The sequence below is a fragment of the Andrena cerasifolii genome, chromosome 13, assembly GCF_050908995.1.
Source record: "Andrena cerasifolii isolate SP2316 chromosome 13, iyAndCera1_principal, whole genome shotgun sequence".
Taxonomy (NCBI): domain Eukaryota; kingdom Metazoa; phylum Arthropoda; class Insecta; order Hymenoptera; family Andrenidae; genus Andrena; species Andrena cerasifolii.
Window position 1 is genome coordinate 3,204,767 of NC_135130.1, and position 23,760 is coordinate 3,228,526.

Sequence of the window (23,760 nt, forward strand, 5' to 3'; positions counted from 1 at the left end):
TCCGCGGGTTCTTTGGATGGCCAGTTGGATCGGGCACCGCGTATAGAGCCGCGCGGAGCCGCGATCGCTAGCTGGAGGGCCCAGCTACGGGCAGGAGCCGGACGCCAAAGGGAGGAGAGAGGAGGAGAGTGGACGGGAGTAAGAGGCGAAATAAAAGAAGGAGGAGAGGGGTAGGTACGAATCGATTAGGTCTGTCGGCCATTTTGTTGGCGGCTCGAGCCGGCCAAGTGTCCCGCAGCTGCCCCCAGGAGGCGTGGAAGCGACAGAGTCGACTCCATCGGGAGAGCGAATGGTTCGACGTCGGCGTGGAAACGAGCCTCGGCTCCTCGCCACCGGATAGGACGTGGCCGTAGGACGCCTGGTGGTGGTAGGCGACCTCGGAGTGGGGTCGAAAAGGTCGACCTCGAAGGTGGGGGGAAGCTCGGGTGGTTAGGTTGGGTTCTATAGGAGCCTAACCGGCAGTCAGTGCCTCCCAGGGCCCCGCGCCGTCAGTTTCGTTGGTGTTGTGTCGTGTAACGTGTCCTCTCTTTCTCTCTTTTTTCTCTCTTTCCTTCTCTCTCTTCCTCGAGCCCTCTCCCTCCCTCCTTTCCACCCCCTTTCCCTTATATATATATATATGTGTGCATATATATATATTTTTTTTTCGCCGCCGCCACGATCGACGCCGCTCCCGTCCGCGAGTGATAAGGGAATAATTGTACACACCCGCGAATCTCCACGCTCCTGTTCGTGATGGATGGTGCGTGTCCAAGAATGCGGGACCAGGGTCACGATTCACCCCGAGCGGACTAACCATCCGGGTGCCGGGCATCCTTCGAAAACCCTGGCAACTAGGCTCTTTGGATTCAGGACCGACGAGGACCCAGTACTGACGGGATCAAGGATTGTGCAAGTGGTTCGGTTCTAGATCTGTGCAAGGGACACGGGAGGAACGCGGAGGATCGATGAGGAACCGATGGAAGGATAGCTCGCCGTGGTTGCTCCGAAGAATCCTCCACAACTGGATCGTTAATTAGACTTCCGCGGGGGTATTACCGCGAGTGATTCGAGGAGAGTTGGATTTAGCGCAAGTGTCAGGACTCGACGGAGGGTTTGGACTCGAAGCTACCATTTGCGGAGCTGGGTGAACTGTCAAGAAGCCGTGGAAGAAGTCAGTTTCAGCGGTAACAGGGAGTCTGTACCTAAGCCTACTCCTTTTGGGGAAGGAAAGCGCGGAAAGAACGGAGAGACTAGCGGAGGACGTCGGTCGTACGGAAGCCCGCAAAATGGCGTGGGTTCCGGTGGGCTATCGTTGGATGTGCGAAACCCGTTGCTGACACCGTCGATCTATGTGCGAACGCGCGCGAGAAAACTGTCAAGCCGCGATGAATGTGATTGGGGAGCAATTTGTGCGACGAACAGAGTGTGCTAGCGGCAATTAGCGAACCGCAGACTGTAGATCCTAGGGATACTTGGTTCCCAGTGCCCTTGAACACGTAGCTGCAAAGATTCAGCAGAAAGTGCAGGCAGACCTGGCTGTCAATGAGGAACCATACATGAGTAACTGCGTTTTGGAAAGTGGTCACTGAAGCAACTTGCTTAACGAGGGTTCAGGAATCCAAGGACCTAGCCGTTTAAATTGTCTCGAAGTAGGGACTCGAGTCAGTGAGTAGATTTAAAATCAGTTCTAGAGCTTCGAATGAGATTCGAGGAGGCAGTGTCGGACAGTGACTTTTGTCAGCTCGATCGCGACGCTTTGGACTTTAGCGAGGAGAGGAGGAAGAGGGGTTGAAGGTGTTGCTCACCTTGGAGGTGGAACTTTCGTCAAGTTTTGAGAAAAAGTAAGTACGACCGTCGGTCGTACTTGGTGCGAAGGCCTCAAGATTGCTCGAAAATCGTCGAAGGAGGTGCGAAGGGCTGGAAGAGCGATGGAAATCGGGGGTGCAGCGATGCAGAGGATGGGCACTGCCGGAGGGCCCGGGCCCCTCAGCCTTCAGGGCCCTCCAAGGTCAGTGAAAATCTCACCTGTTAACATACAGGACGAGCCTGGTGACCTCACTTCCCAAAGTAAGTATGCTGCCCCATGCACTGCTACTTTTTTAGCATTACAACTGAGAAGCCTAGAAATTGCTTGCTAGTAACTTAAAACGCCGCGGTCACTCTTTACGAGTCTTCACAAATTATTTATTAGATTAGGTGTAGGTACTCTTACAATACAAGCTTTTTAATTCCTCATCCATAAAGCTGTAGTTCTTGGACCCAATACACGTATGCTTGTTTTGAGAAAGTTTTCCAGACAAATAAGTTGGTGGTAACTTATAAGAAAGGGCTCTAATGTTCAAGATTGATCAGTTGGTACTTTGCAGTTCAATTTTTTCAATTGAAATTTCAAAAATTCTTTGGAAGGGCATAGTCTTCTGTTATTACACAGCGGAGTTGGATCTTTATGAGTTAGTAAAGCCCACTTTGTGGCAAGCTGATGTCAAATTTAGCACAGTTGTTTGATTCTGATTTTAGAAAATAGTAGTAGATAATGTCAAATGGGGTAACTTTGACCACAAAACTGGATTTTAAAATTATTATTCTCAGACAAAATGCATCTTGAAGTAGGTAATTAAAGCTATTCAAGATACTTTCTCTCAGAACACATAAGTCATAACACCTGTTCTACAAAAGGTGCTAGAGGAAATTGTTTTAAAATCTAGTTTCGTGGCGTTGACTACCCCAGTGGTCAAAGTTACCCGATTTGGCGGTAATCTGTTCCCTAGCCTGTTAAACGATTATAATTAGAACTCGTATGTAACCAACACGAGTCCTCCGAGGTTCCATTTAGGCTTGAAGATATTTCACGACGTCCATACTAGAATAGAAGTCAAGCACCCTCTATGAAATACCATTTTATCTAAGCAGTAAGGTGGAGTATTCAGAGCAAAACCAACTAAAATAGGATTACACTACGATTAATTGTCAACTGAAATAGTCGTTCCTTGTGATTCCAATGATGTGAACGATCCTGCCTCCGACGACAAGTGGTGGCTAAGTTGAGGCAGTGGGATCGGCATACCAATATTTAAAAACCAAACTCTCCTTTACACCAATAAGTTTGTCTAGAATTACTCGCAGGGTTTCTTCCGTGAATTCTTCATCAGAATTTGTTTCATTTATTAGAATTTGGTAAAGTGTCAAATGGCACAAAGGATTTATGGCTACAATTAATATTAGCAGCTCCATACACCCCTAATTTGAAAGTTTCTTTAATTCTTCACTGACATCTTTCTATTTCTAGCTTCAGTCAGCGCAAATTTAGAAAATTGTTTAAGCACTAATGCAATCGTTTGTAGGATTAATGAACAGTTATAAAACAACAGTTTTTTAGAAATATTTGCGACACCCTACTGCTATTATTAACCTCGCTAAATGTTTCATAAAATAGATACCGAATAAAGTAAGATTACGTCTAACAGATTTTGGTTTAGTGAATTGAGAATCTCAATAAGTCGTGACAGAAAATATACCTACGTGAATTTTTGATTAGTAAACACATATATTCGTAACAAAATTCTTGAAATAAAGCTTACACCTTAACAGATCTGGATCAGTCCGAATTTCACAAAGGAGAGCACTAAGATTTTGATAACCACTCCCCAAAACCTGTAACTGTGTACATTCGTCTGCAGATAAATTTAAAAAATAATATATAGCACGTGGTCTCCGTTAGTTCCTCCATCTTTAACTTATCTTTTAACTATCAAGGGGTTATTTAATCTGCCAGTGCTTTATACACCAGACGACTTCTTCAAGATCGGAAATCGCCAATATTGAGAAGTGATAACATTAAAGTCTTCATTTTTGTCAATAATTTAAAACGAAGTGCGCTGCAAGATAATCTAATTGTTCCCCTCGCTTCCTACACTTCCTAATTTCAGCAGGAGTGTTAGTAGCTCCGACGTATTATAAATACTAACAGTAAGCTGCAATAAATAAATCACCCTTAATCTTAAACTAAACGAATAAAAAGTCAGTTTGGGAATTACGCAGCGACTTTCAGGAAGCTGGGTGTCATTCCCTGATGTGACAGCGGCTACCTCCCTCGACATTCAATCCGACTTTGTCTAATTCTGATCTCATAAACGGCAGGGAGCCCACATTATCTCGAATTACATACTCTGAAACCCTCACCCTCACATTTTCCTTGGCCGAATTATTCACCAAAATATGATTCGTCTCATTTTCGCCGCATCGCGAAATATTCAGAGCAGGTACTCCCAAAATGCCCACCAAACAGCGACGGTTAGTTGGTGCGACAATACCAAACATAAGAGCCGAAAGAAAAAAACGTGCGAGTGTTTGTGCCCGTCTGTTCGTCGTTAAATAGATTATATAAAATGCAACACAACAGCCGTCGGCTAAAATTTTCGCGATCACCCTGCATTGAATTTCGTTCAGCATTCGCCGGAGCTCAAGTGTGCCCATTTATTTCCCCAGCTCCATTGAAAATTTACCATTCGAATTCAGCAAAAATGGTCTGCCATGTACGGTCCCCTGTTCCATTCGGCAAAGTTAAATCTTTATGATTTACTAAATAAATGCTACTGCTTTATGGATGCCTTTTGATGCTGAGCTGATTGCGAGTGCAATCCATTAGTCCACTTTGCAGGGAATGCTAGTGTAAAACGTCACTGGGCTTTGGGACCTAGCCCAGACCTAGCCGGGATTAATATCTGGTTACAAAATGATAATCCCTCTGTTTGAGCCGTTTCTATCATACCTTGCCAGAAAAGTGTCTCAGCGTTTCAACTCCTTCCACCTATTTCTAGATTCGCGTTCCGCTTCATTGGCTCTAACAAGTCGAATCCGCGAAAAGTCTCTACAGATACCTACTCGCGCGAAGAACGCTCGACTATCCGGCAGAGAAATCACAAAAATTCGACCTGACAGTGGTTGGACTTTAAATAGCAGCGCCAGTGGTCGCCGTAGGACACGCCAGTTGCAGCGTCTTTTGTGACCAGCTGAAAAATAAGTGCTACGAGGCTGGACTTTCACGAATGAGGGGAAAATAGATGACAGTCGCGGTTGGAACGAGGGAACTTCCCTCGCAGGAATTTCGTCGGGCACCTTTTCATGCGCACCCCTTTACCCCGAATATTATCCACTTGGCAGGAATAGCGTTAGTTCAAAAAGAGCAGAACTCGAATTAGAACGTGCGAATTTGTGCAAAGTGGTAAAAAAGCTTTCGTAAGAGGCGCGCGCGAGGTTTCTCTCGCTGATACGACTAAAGTTTTGCGTGGTTATGTAATTCGTATTATGCACAGTGACTCGTTGAATGCGCAAAATCCGCTGCGCAAAACTTCACGAGGAAGTCAAGCGCAAATTTGTTCCCTTCCCAGAATTCGGTAGTATAGTGTAGGTGGATCTGTTGGGATGTAATTGGGACCCCAAATTTTGGGGGATGGCCTTAGAATTATTTTATAAATTTCATGGAGAGGCAAGAGCGCATAATGTGCTATTTTGCGATGGAAATATTTTATTGTTAAAACAAAACAAAATCTATGCGTAAACAAGAGACAATCTTAAGACTTTACACCTACCCCTGTCTGAAGTATAGGGAATATGATTGAAGAGTCCTTGCAGAAAACTCTGCAAGCGCTGAAATGAAAAATAAAATTTAACGGAAAATGTTCTACCTGCCAATGGTAATACTATTACTATTATAGTACGATAGTTTATTTTGGCACTTACTAGGACTCTGCAATTGTGTCGAGCATACCCACAAAACTCATTTTCAAATTCGTCAGTAGTCCGCTTTATGGCATTATACTGTCCTCCTTAGTTATAAATGTCCCAGCATTTTTTTCACTTTTCAGGATGGGTTGAAATATTCCAAGTTCCACGCGTCTTTTACCTTTCGAGTAAAGCTACAAACCCCTACGTGTTTCGCAGAGGTCTACCACAAAACAGTCTAGTGTATTTAACCTAACTGCTTTCCAGTTGGTTAGACTAGCCATCCTGAAACATTTACTTAAATTCCACGTTAATAATAAATTATTTATCGGTGCGCCTATTACAAAAAATTATATTAGGCTGTTACGAAATAATGACAGTTTTTAAATTGAATGAGGGGAAATAAGGACGGCGCAGAGAAACCAATAAGACTTCAGCTTTCTCGGTTGTTTCGAAATGCTGGATAGGACATTTTAACTGAGGACAGTGTACCCTTTAAAACAGAGTAACTTTTTTAAAATTGGGCCAATCGAGTTGAGTTTTTTTGAGAAGCTAGAAGGATTAGTTTACTAGGTGACGTGGTGCGTCGTTTTGAGAAAAATGCAATTGCTCGGAATGGGGAATTAAATAAGGAAGGTCCCTTTTTCAAGTTTTTTACCTGAGCCTGTGATGATACTTTAAAAATTCAGTTTGTAGATTTAAGTTGTGTTCATGCTAAAAATTTCATCGAAATCGGTTAATGTAGCTATGAAGAATAAAAGAAAGGAGTTATTTAAAAAAAAAAAAAAAAAAAACAGTTTAAAAGTGGTGGAAATCACAGTTTTCGGATTTTACATATTTCGTCTGTGGCTTGTTTCTGCATCAACCGATTTCGATGGAATTTTCAGCATGTATACAACTTACTAAAATCTACAAACGGGATTTTTAAATTTTTGTTACAGGCTCAGGTAAAAAAGTGGAAAAGGGGTCTTTACTATTTTCTTCGCTATTTCGATCAATTGCAATATTTTTCAAAACGATGAAACTCGCTACCTAGTAAACTAATCCTCCTAGCTTCTCAAAAAAACTCAAGTCGCTTGAACCAATTTTGAAAAACTTATTCTGTTTTAAGGATATATCGACGTGCAATATTAGACAAAAGTATATGAAACTTGAAATACTTGAATATCTACGTTTTACGCACAGTAAATCTAGATGTAAGGAACTCGAACGACAGTTGGAGTCTTATTTTTACTCCCAGGAAGGTATTTCTCACTATAAAAATGCTTTCTCAAGCATTATTTGCCATACTTTTGCTAGCGAAAATGCCCCGAATTCACAATTTTCTCAAGTTATAATTTATTTCCTTAAAACGGTGTAGCGAAAACAATTGAAACTTGGCAGATATTTCCGTCTGCCCATATACTACACGTAAAAAAAAAATTGAAAAATTGTTACTATTTCATCAACATTTTTTCAGCTGTTTTATCTGGCAAGGTCGTCTCTTTCCACAAGAGTACGTGTAAAATCAGTGAGAATTAAAATCGTTATAACTCAGCAATCATTTATTGTATTCGTTGAAAATTGTTGGAGCACATCAGGAAGATTAGAAAGAGCAATCTCGCAAAGTTTCATCAACTTGCTGCCATTTTGAAGATAGGTCCAATACATCCTTAAAGGGTGTCCCAATACTTTTGCGGCTCACTGTGCTATTTGCGAAATTTCAATGAATTCAGTGACCCCAACTTCACGCGCATCCCTTGTTAAACAAAGTGGCAGTGAAAAGTGGAATCCAAGAATCGTGGTTGAGTCAGGGTAAAAGGCCCAATTACCGACACCTAAGCAATTACCGCCACCTTAAACTATTTTACTTAAAATAACGAATAAATAAACGATGTAAAGTCATTCACAAAAAAAAAATTATGTAATTCAACCTACAATCTATACTATAGATAATATACTATACTTTATTTATTCGTTATTTTAAGTAAAATAGCTTAAGGTGACAGTAATTGGTTAGGTGTCAGTAAATGGGTCCTTCGCCCTATACGTAGAATGGCAAACTGAATTTGCACGTCTCCTTGGGCGGAAATGCGCATTACCAAGAGTTAATGCGACGGAGTGACAAACATCCTGGAAAAGTGTCAGAAATTGATAGAAGAAGCGGAGGCAATCACTCACGGCGGGGTGGGGAGGGGAAGGGGAGGGGGTATTAGCGTGTTTTATCGAGGCCCATTGATTCAAACGATGACTTCTTTATCGGCGTATAATGTCGCGATATTGGATCACTCCGAGTCCATCAATTGAACCGCGCTTTTTGCAAAGTCTCGCGCAAATACGAGCCGAGCACATCGTTCAAGCCGATTACCGCGATCCTACGTTTCGCTGCATAAAATATGTAGCGACGCAAATTTGTTCTCGCTACCACTTCCTACGATTCCTCGCGACCGTCCTGCCTCGTGGCGGCTCCGTGCGTTTCGCGAGAACAATTTACCAGCCGCGAAATAAAGGAGGCTCGAAGCTCCCGAATAATGTAGAGGCACTCGTGACTCTCAGGCAGCCCGCAAATCCTCGGTTCCGCGAATCTGCGCTCCAGTGACACTGAAATTGGCCGCAGCAAGTATGGATTTGATTTTTTTATTGTTGAGATGGGCACGAATTTTATTTAAATCAAAATTTCGAATAATGAATAGAAGTTGAGAAAATTGCTCGCCCACGTGTCGAATATAGTTAACCCGGGCGCCAACGCGCGGTAGAGTATTCTTCAACGGCGAATAAAGGTTATGTTAAAGTTAAGGTTACAGTTGAAGTTGAAAATTTATTTCACGCTGAAGTTACGCTAAAATTAACTTTATTCGTCAATTAATCTACTGTTAAAGTAGCTTTTATTTGCGCCGTTATTTAACCCTTATCGCGCTTTAAGCCGCTGAAAACTAACCTCAAAGTCAAATTGGCACTTCCACTTTTTCGCGTGTAACTCTCAAAGTACAATAGGCAGAAGAAAATGTTTCCAACAAAATTTTAATGGTGCGATAAGAGCTACAAACTTGCGTTAAGAAATTTTTTAAAACAGTCTTTTTCGTCAATTATATATATATTTTAACTCTTTTCAAAATTTTGTTAACGGAAGGTTGTAGCGCTTATCCGTTATTTAACCCTTATCGCGCTTTAAGCCGGTGAAAACTAACCTCAAAGTCAAATTGGCACTTCCACTTTTTCGCGTGTAACTCTCAAAGTACAATAGGCAGAAGAAAATGTTTCCAACAAAATTTTAATTGTGCGATAAGAGCTACAGACTTGCGTTAACAAAATTTTTAAAACAGTCTTTTTCGTCAATTATATATATATTTTTTTTAACTCTTTTCAAAATTTTGTTAACAGAAGTTTGTAGCGCTTATTGCAGCATTAAACTTTTGTTTGAAACATTTTTTAACGTGAAACTATTCGTTATACAGAGCTCCCTCTCTAAATTCTCAATGGTCGGGCCCACTGTCTAGCACAGGCCTGGCCCACGCAAGGCCCGCCGGGCGATTTTCTATTTCTATTTGAATCTTTTGTTTCTCGTTGTATGTATACAAAAAATATTAAATAAATGAAAATTTGCATGTGCAACGTTACGCGTCATCAAACTGGCCCGCGAAACCATTTGGGTTGGCCAGGCCTGGTCTAGCATATACAGAGGGGATACTGTACGACGAGAACTTACGGAGCATTTGTTACGAGAAGCATGAGTTAATTCGCCTTTGACAGTTCGCAAATATGAAGTCACTCACGAGTTTGTTCGCGAAAGACTGTTACGTTCATTTGAACATATAATATTTGCGGTATTGTTTTTCGTATTAAAATTGTGGGTCAAGTGATCTCAATCTAGGCACCAAGAAGTAAAAGCAAGATAGTGGATTTCGTAATTAATTATTCTTCTTAATTTTTGTGAAAACACCTGTCAGTCACTGCACGTTTTTTTAACCCTTGAACGGGATTGGCTCATTTTTACCTAAAGTCGAGTCACAAATCCTCATTCCTTGTTTACTAATATATTCTTTGCACTGAAACTCCTTCGTATTTTTAAATAACTAATAACTGTCGATAATAAATAATAATAATATTATTATTTTAATTTCTTTTTTAAATTTTATTCTCTTATTATTTTTTTAATTTTCTTTATTGTAAAAATTTAAGGGGGCTTTCCACCGTGACGCTCTAATAAAGTACGGCTGTTTGGAACTTTTTTTGCAGCAAATAGAATGTGTTTACTAAATTGAAGCTTTTTCTATTTCTTAATACGAGCTTTCAGAACACCAAATTATTTTTTTCATATTTTGTTAACACTTGCTTGCGCCAAATTAAGTGGTTGTAATATGCGGTGTAAAATAAAAGACGCCTCGACTGCGCGGTCGATTTTAGAGCCGTGCGTCTGAAACCAAAAAGCTAAAAGATTCGTAATCAGCGGATTTAAGGAAAAAGGCCCAGGTGGAAAACGTTTTGAGGGGCCCATTTTTGTGGAAAATAAGGAATTAGTTTACTAAAAGGGATAAGTGTATAGAAAAGTATAGAAAAAATCATATTTTTTTTTAAGACAGGGCCTTAGGAGGGCCTTATGAGCAGGGCCCATTTTTCGGGAAAATAAAGCGGTAGTTTACTGAAAACGGGTTCAGTGTAATGATACAAAAAAAAATATAGTTTGGATAAAATCATAATTTTTTTTAAGGGTGGGAGCCTGGGAGGCTTTCTGGGCTGGGGCCCAGGTGGCAACTGCTGATCGGCCGCTCTGTTAAATCCGCCACTGGTAATCAGGATGACTGTCGCTATGGCAGGATCTAAGATTAATTAGATTGACGAAGAATTAACAAAATGGCGGGCGTCTAAAGTTGAACTATTGAAATTAGCTAAATTTTTTAATCATTCTGCGACCCAAAAGATGAGGAAAAAAGCAAGGAAAATGTATGATTCTAATTCGGGCGATAGCGACAGTCATACTGATTACAAACCTCCCTGATATCACCGCCCCAGATACATGGTTTCTCTAAAATCGACCACGCACTAAAAGACCTCTTTTTTTCACAGCGCATATTACACCCCCTTAGTTTGGGGCCAGCAAGCATTAAGAAAATATGAAAAAAATATTGTATTCTCAAAACACATATTAATAAATAGAAAAAGTTGAATTTAGTAAACACATTCCTTTTGGGACAAACAAATGTTCCAAACAGCGGTACTCTATCAGGGCGTCAAAGTGGAAATACCCCTTAAGGGGTAATACCTAGTCAGGAGGCCGAAAATAGGCGATTTTTTTTAAAAAGTGGAAGCATATAATTTTACAGAACTTTTTGCACTTAAAAGAGGAACATTTAAAGAACATTTGGTAATTTTTTTGTAGAAAAATATTTACATTTATAATAAAAATACGACATCCAAAAAGCCTTTTTAAAAACGTGAGAAAGATATCTCAAAAACTACTGCACCAATCTTTCTGAAATTTTGTGGGCTTATTTTTTATATAAAAATCTACTAAATGACGAAGGAATTTTTTTGCATTGTACAGTTTCGATTTTATCAATGAAAAATGGCTTCATGATTATCACTAATCGCCTTTTTATTGATAAAATCGAAACTGTACAACGCAAAAAAAATTCCTCCGTCATTCAGTAGATTTTTATATAAAAAATAAGCCCACAAAATTTCAGAAAGATTGATGCAGTAGTTTTTGCGATATCTTGCTCCCCGTTTTTAAAAAGGCTTCTTGGATGTCGTTGTATTTTTATTATAACCGTAAGATATTTTTCTACAAAAAAATTACCAAATATTCTCTAAATGTTGCTCTTTTAGTTGCAAAAAGTTCTGTAAAAATATATGCTTCCGTTTGTTCAGAAAAAATTCCCAAACATTCGCCTCTTTTCCACCTCCTGACTGGGCACAACCCCTGAATAAGTTCTTAAAATATTAAACAGTAGCAATTAAATAAACTCCGTTTTACTTTCGTATGCTCGTTTCTTGTAAATATATGATCTGTCCCGAATTTACTTATCCCTGTAGCTTTACAAGTTCCGTACAAGGGTTAAATTCAGAGCGTGTTTCTTGCGAGAAAAAAAACGAGCCAGTTAACAGGTGAAGCGGTACCTACCGCTTGAACCGCCGACGATTGGCAGCGTTCATCGACAGAAATCAGGCCCTGTACGTGCATTCTCGGATCAGATAATTCGCCAACGCGATCTCCCGTAGCCATGGAATATTCAGTGGCGTACAACGATACAACGATAACTTTCTATCGTTGAATGTTACACGGTGTTACGGCGGCTAGTTCAACACGTATTTCCCATGTTCCGCGAACGATTATGGATCCTGCACGTTGATCGTAATTACGCCCGGCGCAACACTACCATCCGCGCGTTTATCTTGCGTAATTATTACCGCATAGTTTATGAATAAGGTAACGGCGCAAAGCAGATTACAATTTGTTCGCGCAATTTACGCGGAGCATGGTAAAAATCGCGCGACGATGCTGATTCTTCGAGCAAAAAGCCGTCGGAAGTCTTTTGAATAAATTTCCTTGTAATGCGGTGGCTTTCCAGACAAATAAATCGGGCGAGAGCTGCACGAGTTTTTGCATGACGAGGAAGGATTCTAGCTTCAGTTTTGGGAGGGGAGTTAAGTTGAATTTTAGATATCACGGAGTTAATATTGATTTTAGGCGTAATGGAACTTATGAATCCAACTATGTTGTCAGATGAAATTTAAGATACATTTATGTGAGCTGAACTGATAAGGGATGATTTCGAACCCGAAAATTCAAACAATTTTTAAACTTTGTGAATATGTAGAAGATTTCCTCCTTATTACAACACAAATTTCGTTTGCTGCCTAAATTCACTCGAAGGGGGTGAAATTAACCCCCTGAATATTCGTTTTTTTTTTCAGATTTTGTGTTATAACTCGAGAACTGTAAGGGATAGAAAAAAAGTTTCAAGACAAAAATTACTTCTTTTAATTAGATCTATCGTTTTGGTAAACAATTATTTTACAGTTCGCGAGTTATAACACAAAATTGGAAGATAGGCGGATTTTCAGGGGTCAATTACACCCCCTTGGAGTGCATTTGGGCAGCAAACAAAAATTCCGTTGTAATCAGGAGGAAATTCCCTACGTATTCACGAAGTTTCAGAATTTTTTAATGTTCTATGCTTTAGAAATCCTAGGAAAGTTCTAAAATCAGAGGAAATGGGTTTACAGGCTATATAGTTGTTTTTAAAATTTTCTCTGCGTATTTTCAATTTCTTTGTTAACTAGATATACTGATTTTAATATTTTAGACTATAAGTCAACATTTCTCTGTAGGATTGCGGGTGCTATTAAGTGATTGATATTCTGAAAAATTAGGGGGTCTCCCCACTTTGATGGCCTGAAAAGGAGCGCGATATTTGGGATTTTTTAAACAGAAACCCTGAAATTATATTAACTGAAAACTTTATGCCCATGTTTGTATAAATTTTAGCAACATTTTAAAAAAATTTAATTAAAAAATAACGCGTCTTTCTCAAAACGATGTTTTTCGAACTGCTTAGCATGATATCTCAAAAACCAATCACCCGATTTACTTCAAACTTGGTACAGGTATATCTACAGTAGATGCCCCATTCTCGTTGTTACTAAAACTAATTAGGTTTTTGCAAAATTAGGCTTCTGCGACTTAAAAAACAGCCAATTTTTTGCAGAAATCGATGTCTGTTTTAGACGCTGCTATTTTTTTTTTAATTTTCAGTATTTCTCATTTAATCTAGTACTGGCGATAACCACACTCATACAGATTACGCAAGTTTTTAAATTTTCTATTTCAGGCAAACACAACGGCTGATTTTATGCTAACTGATTTTTGTAAGGCGCTCTATTTGACGCACTATAACTCTGGTTAGGGGTTGTCCTTAAATTACGTAAGGCTTCGGGGGTCGTGAATTTCTTACGTTTTCTTACAAGGGAGGGGGGAGTCAGGTAGCGCCTTAACTAATATATTTTTTAACGTAATTTTCAATAAATACAAATTCTATCATTAATGTTCCAGAAAAGTAGTTTTAGTTTAAATTTCTCGAAACCGAGTTAAATGAATTATATAAACCTTTAAAAGAATTTTAATAACTGCAAAAATTAAGTGTAAAAAATATTACGTAAGAAGGGGGTTGCAATATCAAATCTTGTGAATTCTTATACCGGGGGAGGGAGGGGGTAAGAAATCGCCAAAATTACCCTTACGTAATTTAAGGACGGCCCCTTATAACCACTATTTTTGCATACAACCTTTTTTCATATTTTCTAAAGATTGACAAATGAAACCACAAAGCTGTAAGTAAATATATTTAATGGTTTTGTTTTAAAAAATTCCCAAAGTTCGCAGCATTTTTCGTCCGTCAAGGTAGGGAGACCCCTTAAGGGGGTATACCCGTTTGAACCCTCGGAAAATGTATACATTTTGTGGATTTTTTTACAAGTCAGCGGTTTGATGCAGATTTCCCGTTTTTTAACTATGTTTACATAGTATTATGAACTACTTATAAAAAAAGTTTCAGTTAAAAAACTATTGTTTTTCGGAAGTTACGGATACATGTCCGAAAGTCTCTCGATTTTAGACGGCTAAACGGTGGCCCTAAAAACTCGCGCTACGTTCAACCAATTTACTTCAAATTTTGCATGCAGAATCATAATAAGATTCCACATCGTCCAACGAAGGCGATTTTGAAAATTTTGAAAAATAAAGAAATGGTGAGAGATCAAAGGTAAAGTTAAATTTTTCTAAGAGAAAAATCCACCTTTTTCCTTTATAAATAATAAACGGGGAATCGAAATAAAAAAAGCCTTCGTTGGACGATGCGGAATCTTATTATGATTCTGCATGCAAAATTGGAAGTGAATTGGTTGAACGTAGCGCGAGTTTTTAGGGCCACCGTTTAGCCGTCTAAAATCGAGAGACTTTCGGACATGTATCCGTAACTTCCGAAAAACAATAGTTTTTTAACTGAAACTTTTTTTATAAGTAGTTCATAATACTATGTAAACATAGTTAAAAAACGGGAAATCTGCATCAAACCGTTGACTTGTAAAAAAATCCACAAAATGTATACATTTTCCGAGGGTTCAAACGGGTATACCCCCTTAAACTAATTGGTGGCCAAAGAGCAAGTAAGCCTCTTATAAATGATGCTGTACCTATACAGCAATAGTGAGGGTTGTAGGATTTAAAAGGAGGGGGTAATTGGGCGAACCGAGTGGAACGGATAAAAATATATTTAATGGAAATTCAATGAAATTCAGTAGGTGCTTATATAAATATATTTAAAGAACAAAATCCAGCTTTCTTTTCTTTTTACAAAGCTCTTGAATTAATTCAGTCGTGGTTACATTAATCTTCTCTTTCCTTCTTCTTTGGAGGTGTCAGAACCTCCCTCTGGGTGCGCCACCGATTTACGCCATAAATAATAGTTTCCCCTTCTCCTTAAAAACAAACATCAAAACAGAGAAGGTCCAACGATCTTGAAGTCTAAAACACCACAGCAAATCCCTGTCTCCCTTGATTTAACCCTTCGTGGTCGCACGGGGTGTATCGCGCCCCAGTAATTATTTTCTTTGCCAATATTTCTATAAATTTTCAGACCTAAACCTTGTGAATTTTAACAAAAAAATTGCTTTTTTCACAACTATTTTATCAACTACAAATTTCACTATTACATCAGGATTGTATAAGTATTGCGAATGTACAACTATCGCTCAAAAGTAAAAAGCTTAAAAAATACGAAAATGGTAACTCAAAAGTGACGCGAGTGCAGTGATCAATTTGTGATTATAAGAAAGTGTGACGAGGAAGGGTTACTAAAACTTGTGTCCAGGTTACAGAGATTCGTTGATCGGTAAAAAGACTTGAAGGGCGGGGGGTGCAAAAGTGTAACGTAACGCGCTGAATAATTGGATACACGGTGAAATTATTTAGATCGTTTGGTTAAAATCGTGTCGAGACGGCGGAGAGTGCGAGGCAGGGTGGACCGTCGGCCGCGTTTGATTTCGAAAAACTATTTAGAGCAGCTTCAAAGACCGCGGTCTTAGTTCGAATTCCTCGAATTCGCTTCATTTGTTTCTACTTAACTGCCGAATAGTCCGGTCGACGAATCGGTCCATGGGTGCAATCAAAAATAAACTCTAGCGAATTCGGCTCGCCACCTCGTAACGGTTCCAATAGCGACGTTTTCCGCAATGCTGGAAAGCGGTGGGACTCATTGGGACGCAAATGGCAACGGTGGAAATTGACAAATTTTGTTGAAGTTCGTCGTGAAAGGAAAGTTCTCTCACAAGGGATCACCGCGAACGCGGATTGGAACGCAACTTTGTGGGTTTTTAGAGAGCCTCGAAACAAGAACAACGGTGTGTTTCATTTGGGCCCTATCGCCCTTTAAGGCGGTGAAACCTAACCTCAAAATTAAATTGGCACTTCCACTTTTTCGCGTATAACTCTGAAAGTACAACAGGCAGAAGAAAATGTTTCAAACAAAATTTTAATGGTGCAATAAGAGCTACAAACTTGCATTAACAAAATTTTGAAAAGAGTTTTTTCATATATTTTTTTAATTTTTTTAACTCTTTTCAAAATTTTGTTGCAAATTCACTCTAGAGGGGTGAATTCAGCCCTTAAAATTATCGCTCTTTTCTGTTTTTTTTTAATATTGTTATAATAAAAAAAATTTAATATTGTTACATTACACATAATGAAAAAATGAAGCAGAAAAAGGAGGAAAATCATCATCGAAATAAGGACTTACATATCCTTTTAATCATTTTACAGCTCTAATTTCTTAGAGCTATAATTATTTTGTAGCTCTCATTTTTAGCTCTATACTGATAACAATTTAATTCAAATATCATTTAGAATATTTACAATATTTTAGAGTCAGGAAAATACGTCGCTAAAATTTCTTCTCGGCATACATCTTCAAGTCCAAAAGGAGCAGTTAATTAAGCACCTAAAGTAGCCTTCTGTTTTTTTCTACAGCTCACTCTGTAGGTGTTTCAAAATAGCAATTGAACTTTCAATAAAATTTCATGACTGCACATCTTAGTTCACCCCATAGTATTCAGACCCAAAATAAAATTAGGAATACAATTCTTATTTATTACTACAGGATTATCAATCTATTTATATATAATTTTTATCTCTATTATTCGAGGAATAATAATTATATTCCTCTATTTCACTAGAATAATTAATAATCATCCATCGAAAATTAAAATAAATGAACTTGTAATAGTTATATATTTACTCATTGGAATATCAATAGCTATATTAATTACATATCTTTATTATCCAGAACAGGCAAATTTTTCCTCTTCTTCCTCAAATACACCCCAACGTATTTCCCATAGAAAAAGTGGCAATGCCCGTCCCTTTTCATTTATAATTTATATTATTGCCCTCCGGAATAATCAATGAAGGAAAAATAGCCCCGAGTAAATTAGCAGAAGCTCCGCATTAGAAATTATAATGAAAAGGCTTCACATACACCGAACTCGAACGAACTGTCAGAAGGATAGACGAGGAACATCCGACTCTGCGAATCCACGGTGGCGGCGGAAGAAAAGGAACTTTTTTACAATTGCCACCGGACAAAATGCAGCATGCGTCGGTTTTAATTAACGGCTCATACATTTGCATGATTAGACCCTGAAAGTTACACGCTATCAGCATTCCGTGCATCGAAAACAACCGCGACATTAATGGCAGGATTCCTCTCTCTGCCGTTCACCGACGCGTATAACTTTGCTTGACGTCGGCTTTAAATATTTAAATATTTGCCTTTCTGCCCCTCCGCCGCCTACCCCGTCTCGTCTGACGTGTATTGTGACTGCAATGTCGGCCCCGATAAACGAAAAGGGAAGGAAAAGTTTTATATAGTACAGAATGTCCATTATGAATTAAGAAACGTGGAAACGCGTGTGTGTGTGTGCGGTAAATGTGAATAATGCATAATTGTAGTGTGGGAAGTATAGTAATATGAACGAAATAGAATTGCTAATGGAAGAATTATTTACGGACCCACTGAAAATACGGAAATTAAAGTCTGCGGTGGAAATTGGAAATGGAGTTCTGAAGAGAGATTGCGAAGGACGTTTTGTGATAGTGATGAAATTGGTCACATGATTAGTCAGTGGCGAGGAATAATGTTGTGCGAGTACTATTTTAATTAGACAAATATGGAAATGGACAAAGTCTTCTTAAACGACGTTCTCGCAGGAGAAATTTACAGAGTATGATTCCTTTGCAATGGGACATTCTTCTGGGAGACAAAAGTATGGTTTAAAAGTTGAAAGAGGAGGAAACGTAAGATTTTTTCTATTTCTCTTTTTTGTTTTGTTCGTATAATAGTTTAGGCTTTGTACAAAGAAGTTTCCTCATGAAATAAATTTTTTAAATTCACATGGCTCTTAAAATGTTTTGCAGCATCGATTTTTCGATCAACTTTGACATACCTGGGTGGCTCACACCCAGAACAATTTTTGAACGACTGCCATTTTCATCTAGAGAATTCAATCGTTATGAAAAAAATCATGGGGCAATTTCAAGGTCTCTAGAAAGTATTTCAATAGTTTTTTTATTGAAATTTTATCACAGTTTTTGTAGAAAAATTCTGGATTTCTTTTGTAGAAGAATGTTTAAAAAATTGTAACTTTTACAAATTTCAATATTAGAAGTTAAGAATCTGCAGAATTGTTGTTCAGATGTAATATTTTGAGATAAAAATAGATTGTAAGTCGGCTTTAGAAAAAAAGGTATTTATTTTACATGTAGAAAGTAGGCTATTTCGGTAATTTAAAAGATAGAGATAGTCCACGAGTATCCACGGTATTCTACGTAGAACCTACGTATTGGAAAAGGCACAGAGCGTTAAAAATCAGCTCATGGGTGGCTCACACCCAGAGTGTCAACGAAAGTAACGATAAGTCTTCAGTGACTTAGTAGATAACTGCATTTTCACTACTATACATAAAACAACTTTAAGGGAGGATTCTCGTGTAACAACCCCCGAAATTTATGAATTTCTTTTGAAAAAGTATTGTTAATATTGCATTAAACTCTTTTGGGATTTAAGGAGACATCTTTAAATTTTTTAGAATTTGTTTTCTTACGTGAATCCTTCTTCTTATTTATTAATTATTGTGGAAACGTGATAACCTCTTCGACGATGTTGGCGTCAGGTTTAGCACCCCTCACCGTCATCTGATTGCTAAAAGAAGAATATTTTCTTAAAGGTAAATAATTTACGCTGGGACTGGACCTAAAAAATTAATTTTAGTTTTTATTCATAATACATTTTTCGTCGATACAAAGAATAATACGAAAAATTTGTCTAAGGAAAAGACTTACTTTTTCTCTCGAACGCTATAACTCTTTTAATTTATTTTTTTTTGTCTTTAAAGTGGACCAATCCCAGCGGAAACTATCTAACTATAAGAAACTTCTATTTTTTTAAAATCAAATGTCTGTGGTAGGTGCTACACATCCCGCCAACAGGAGTTATATTGTCAAAGAGGTGAACAAAATTCCCAATAATTAATAAATAATAAGATGGATCGACATGAAAAAAAAAAATTTTCTAGAAGTTTAAAGATGCCTCCTTATATTCCAAAAGAATTTAATCCAATACGACCAAGAGTTTTTAAAAAAAAAAATCGAAAAAGACAGTTACTTTTGGAGCTGTTAGACGAGAATCCTCCCTTAAAGCTGGGAATCCACCGGGAAGCTAAGCTATGCTATGCTACGTTAAAAAAAAAAAAAAAAACTTCAATACGTTCTTGTGGAACCGTTTCCACCAAAAGCTACGTTAAAACATAGCATCGCGTAGCTTAGCTTAGCTTCCCGGTGGATTCCCGGCTTAAGGGAGTATTCTCATTCAAGCTTGAAAAATAGTACTTTTTTAAGAATTTTTTGGTGGAAAAGTATAAGTTCAATCAAGACAGTCTTTTGGTATGTTGTTATGGGATGTTCAGTGTATCGTTCAGTATTTTTTTAGATACACAATAAATGTTCCCTATAAAGATATACCTAATGCACATAGGTACCTACTGTGTGAAAACATCCTTCGTTGGTGGAATTATATAATATTAGGATAATGAGTGGATTTACATATTATAATCAATATCTTGACATTATATTGTTTAATACAGTTATGTTCAGTGCTGGTGCTAATTTTAGAATCAACATTATTCGCTGAAAATTTTTTAAATGGCAGTCGTGGAAAAATGGAAAATTGAAAATGGTACAAAACTAAAAAAATATTTGATATTTTTAGTTGATTTTAGTAGCAGCACTGAACATAAGCCTATTAGCAATAAAATGCGGAGATGTTGATTACAGATCAACCCTGATATTAGTTTCGCCAACGAAGGACGCTTTCGCACAGTACGTGTGTTATATCTTTATAATGAACAATTATTTTATGTCTAAAAAAATATTAAACAATGCACTGAACACCCCATAACAACATACCAAAAGACTGTTTTATTTGAACTTATACTTTTCAACAAAAAAATTCCTAAGTTACCCAAATTCTATTTTTCGCGCCTGCGAATGAGACTACCCCCTTAAGTTAGCGATATAAATTTTGCTAGAAGAACAGTTCTGAATAGAAAAGTCACTGATATAATTAAAATTCTCGGCGTTTCTTGCTTAAAAATAATACTGGGAACCGTCAAGCCCATTTAATCCTCCCTTCCAATCTCGCCTAATTCATGAGCTGTATTTATGAAATTTTCAACGTAATTAAAATGTCGATATACCCTGTATAGAATATTTACTCATATTTCATCATTCTCCATTTTGTTCCCCTTTTAGAAACTTATAAGTTTCCCTGCCATTGCGATCAATTGACAGATGAATTTCGCCCGATTAATAACGACGTAAGCGTAGTCTGAACTATGGAAATAATTCAACGGATCCATTATAAGAATCATGGACGTGGAGAGTTGTATTTCTTTATATGCACTTGTTCTATCCAGGCAAGTTCTACAGCCTAGTCACTATCAGTCCTTCCACTATCCACGTGTTCTGCGTTCTCAGGTACCTAGCTTCTTGCGTAGGCAAACAATTTAAAATAATTATCGCGTTTGAAATAATTTCCTGCTGCCATTATGAGAGGCTATGGAAAATAGATAAAGATGGCTTAAATAGCGACTAAAAGTGTTTCAAAACGATTATCGCTAATATACCCCGGAAGTTTATCAATCGATGAGAGAAATAATTTGACATTCTGATTGTTGAAATTAATAAAAAGGAAAATATAATCAACACATATCGGAGTATAAAATTGGAATAATGAGCTACTTCTTTATTATATCATTCAATTATTAATCATTTTATTATCATCGCATAAAAGTATAAACATTCTTCTTTTTTTATATAAGTACTTGTTTAAAAAAGATTACGAGAATACTAAGTAACTACACATCGAACTTCCCCATGCCATATTATTCTCCCAATTGGCCACTAAATATTTGTTTATTTATAGAACAAAACCGAAGAGGTATAATTTCAAAAGGTCAAAAGAAATTATGCACAATTATGATTAGTAATCGTAACGTTACGCTATCTTTATATAAACCTCAAGTGGATCGCTATTTTAAATCCACGTAGCCCTATATGATCGACATATTTATACTACGATAAAATTAGAGTAGAGACACGTGGGGATGAAGCATAATGCAACAGCATGTATCGTAGTACTCGTAGTAAAAATAAGTCACGAAGTATAGAACGGGCGAACGTTTCATTCACGTCCAAACCACCTTTTCAGTTTTCCAAGAACGTGTTAATAATTCATTGTATCGGCTCCATAGTTTGTAGTGTAATGTATTCAATATCGATCGAACGGAATACAATTATACAGAAGTGTGTTGTAATTTGAAGTGAAAGACGATGTTCTTTCCGGTTATATTATATTGTTCTAGATCATATGACAACGTCATACGATAGTCTTGTGATGCAGTTATACATACGCTCTACTGTTATACATATGAATACAAACACAGCCACGTGACGCGTAACCTATTTGTATTTGTATTTTGTTTTTACTGTGTTATTTACACAGGATGGCGTTTCAAGCATTTTGCTTATATTGCCCAACGAACATTAATTAATTATTTTAGTCATTCCATTTTTCCCTCCTCTCTCCTTCGGGTCCCAAGCAGCAGCAGTGCACCGAGAGAAAAAGGTGGTGCTGCGCGGTCACCCATCTTTCCTCAGTACACGCCCCGTGACGCTTAACTTCGGTGATCTAACGAGAACCGGTGTATTCATCACGGCTACGGCCGCTGGTAACGCGTACTAAGTAGGCAAGAATGAAAATCACTTCCCCGAATACAAAGCCACTTACGAATAAATTTTATTGCACATTTCGTTTTTTTTTTTTGTTCAATACGCCTACAGTTACACCGCCTGTTACGAAACACCCCGCACTACTAATTTGTACACTGCGACTTTTAAAGCACAGTAGTATGAGCGTGATAATTTCTGTTAGGTACTTTTGGAACGACGTATGCAATTGGCATTGCATTTGAATTTCTCGATACCAGAGAATGTGTTTGTTTTTTCTGACAAAGAAACCGTTTGTTGACTTCATAATCGAAGGTTTCTGGAGTTTTATAAATAATACTTTTTACGGAGAAACTTATGTTTAATTTTGTATCAGCGATCTCAGTGTTGGCCCTAATTATGATCTTTTAAATATAAATATATTTATAACATTGCATCGATATTTCATATCATGAAAATTCGTTGACTTGCTGGGGGTAAGTAATAAAGACTTAGCCGCTGCTTTCTGAAATAACATACCTGATACTTTAAAAAAAGATCTCCACATGCTCTGTTTATATTCTAAAGACCCAGACAGGGATGACGAATCTTAGTGCACGAGTCAGGTTTGAGGCTTTCAATGCACAAATGAGGTTCAAGAACATTCATTTCATAACACAGTTTTGGGGTTAGTCTGGGAGAGTTGTCTCACCTAACCTAATATGAAATTAAATTAATATGCTATTAAAATTACCTACAAGGGAAGGACAAGGTGTGGTTGACATCGATTTTTATGAGCTTTTGTACGATGGGTCTATGTCTAAAATAAGTAAATAGGTGTCCGAGCGTTTAAGCCAATAGGCAGAGATATTTACGTGTAAATTATTAAACATTTCATGTTGGCCGTGGGGTTTTAGTGGGTGAAAACCCCACACCACCCTGCCGTCCTCCGGGGGATTCCCCTCTAGAGGCGTCGGGGTCTCTTTTGAAGATTTGTCCACGTTAAAAAAAAAGAATAATTTATAAATATAATTAACATATTTTTTTAATGTAGGAAAATCATCAAAAGGCACCCCGACCCCTCTAGAGGGGAATCCTCCGCGGGCGCCAGGGTAGTGTTGGATTATTACCCACTAAAACCCCACGGCCAACATGAAATGTTTAATAATTTACATACTTAAACGCTCAGACACCTATTCATCTATATTCGACATAGATCCATCGTGCCAAGGCTCATGAAAATCAATCTCTACTACACCCCGTCCTCCCCTTATTAGTACTGACATTATTTATTTTATCAGAATAAATCTAACATGCTTAAAATTTTATGCTGATTCAAGAAAAGTGACAAATATTTCCTTTAGAGATGCCCCACATAATTATTAAAGAAAAATAACAAAGAAGAAATGAAAATTGTTTATGAGTTAATACTACCACAACCAGAGATATATTAAAATTCAGTTACAGTTAAAATTTAATTACAATTAAATCTGATATTGACATTGTACAGTCGAACCTCGGTAACTCGAATCTGAAGGGAAGAGAAAAAATCTTCGAATTACAGAGGTTTCGGCTTATCGAATTTTCGAATAAGAGAGGTTCAACAAACGAAAATTCGACTTATAGAGGCTTTGTGCGACTGTTAATTTTTTGGCTTGTGAAGCTATTAAAGCAAGACAAATTCAATTTTTAAAGGTCAATTGTTTAGTGTACACCTATAATCAAATATTTGCATGTACTGCCTATATGTATACCTACATATATAA

General features: G+C 37.8%; 1 protein-coding gene across 2 annotated transcripts in view; it reads left to right on the forward strand.

Moving 5' to 3' along the window:
• Positions 1–327: 327 nt before the first annotated feature.
• The window catches only part of Tup (LIM1_Isl and LIM2_Isl domain-containing protein tup), a 109,556-nt gene continuing 86,123 nt past the window's right edge, over positions 328–23,760 (forward strand). Inside the window, exon 1 of one of the 2 annotated variants that reach the window (XM_076825747.1) lies at positions 328–2,046. In XM_076825747.1, the coding sequence (XP_076681862.1) occupies positions 1,908–2,046 (139 nt within the window). In that variant the 5' untranslated portion in view covers positions 328–1,907. The remainder of the gene's footprint in view (positions 2,047–23,760) is intronic. The other variant, XM_076825748.1, reaches the window with a different exon arrangement.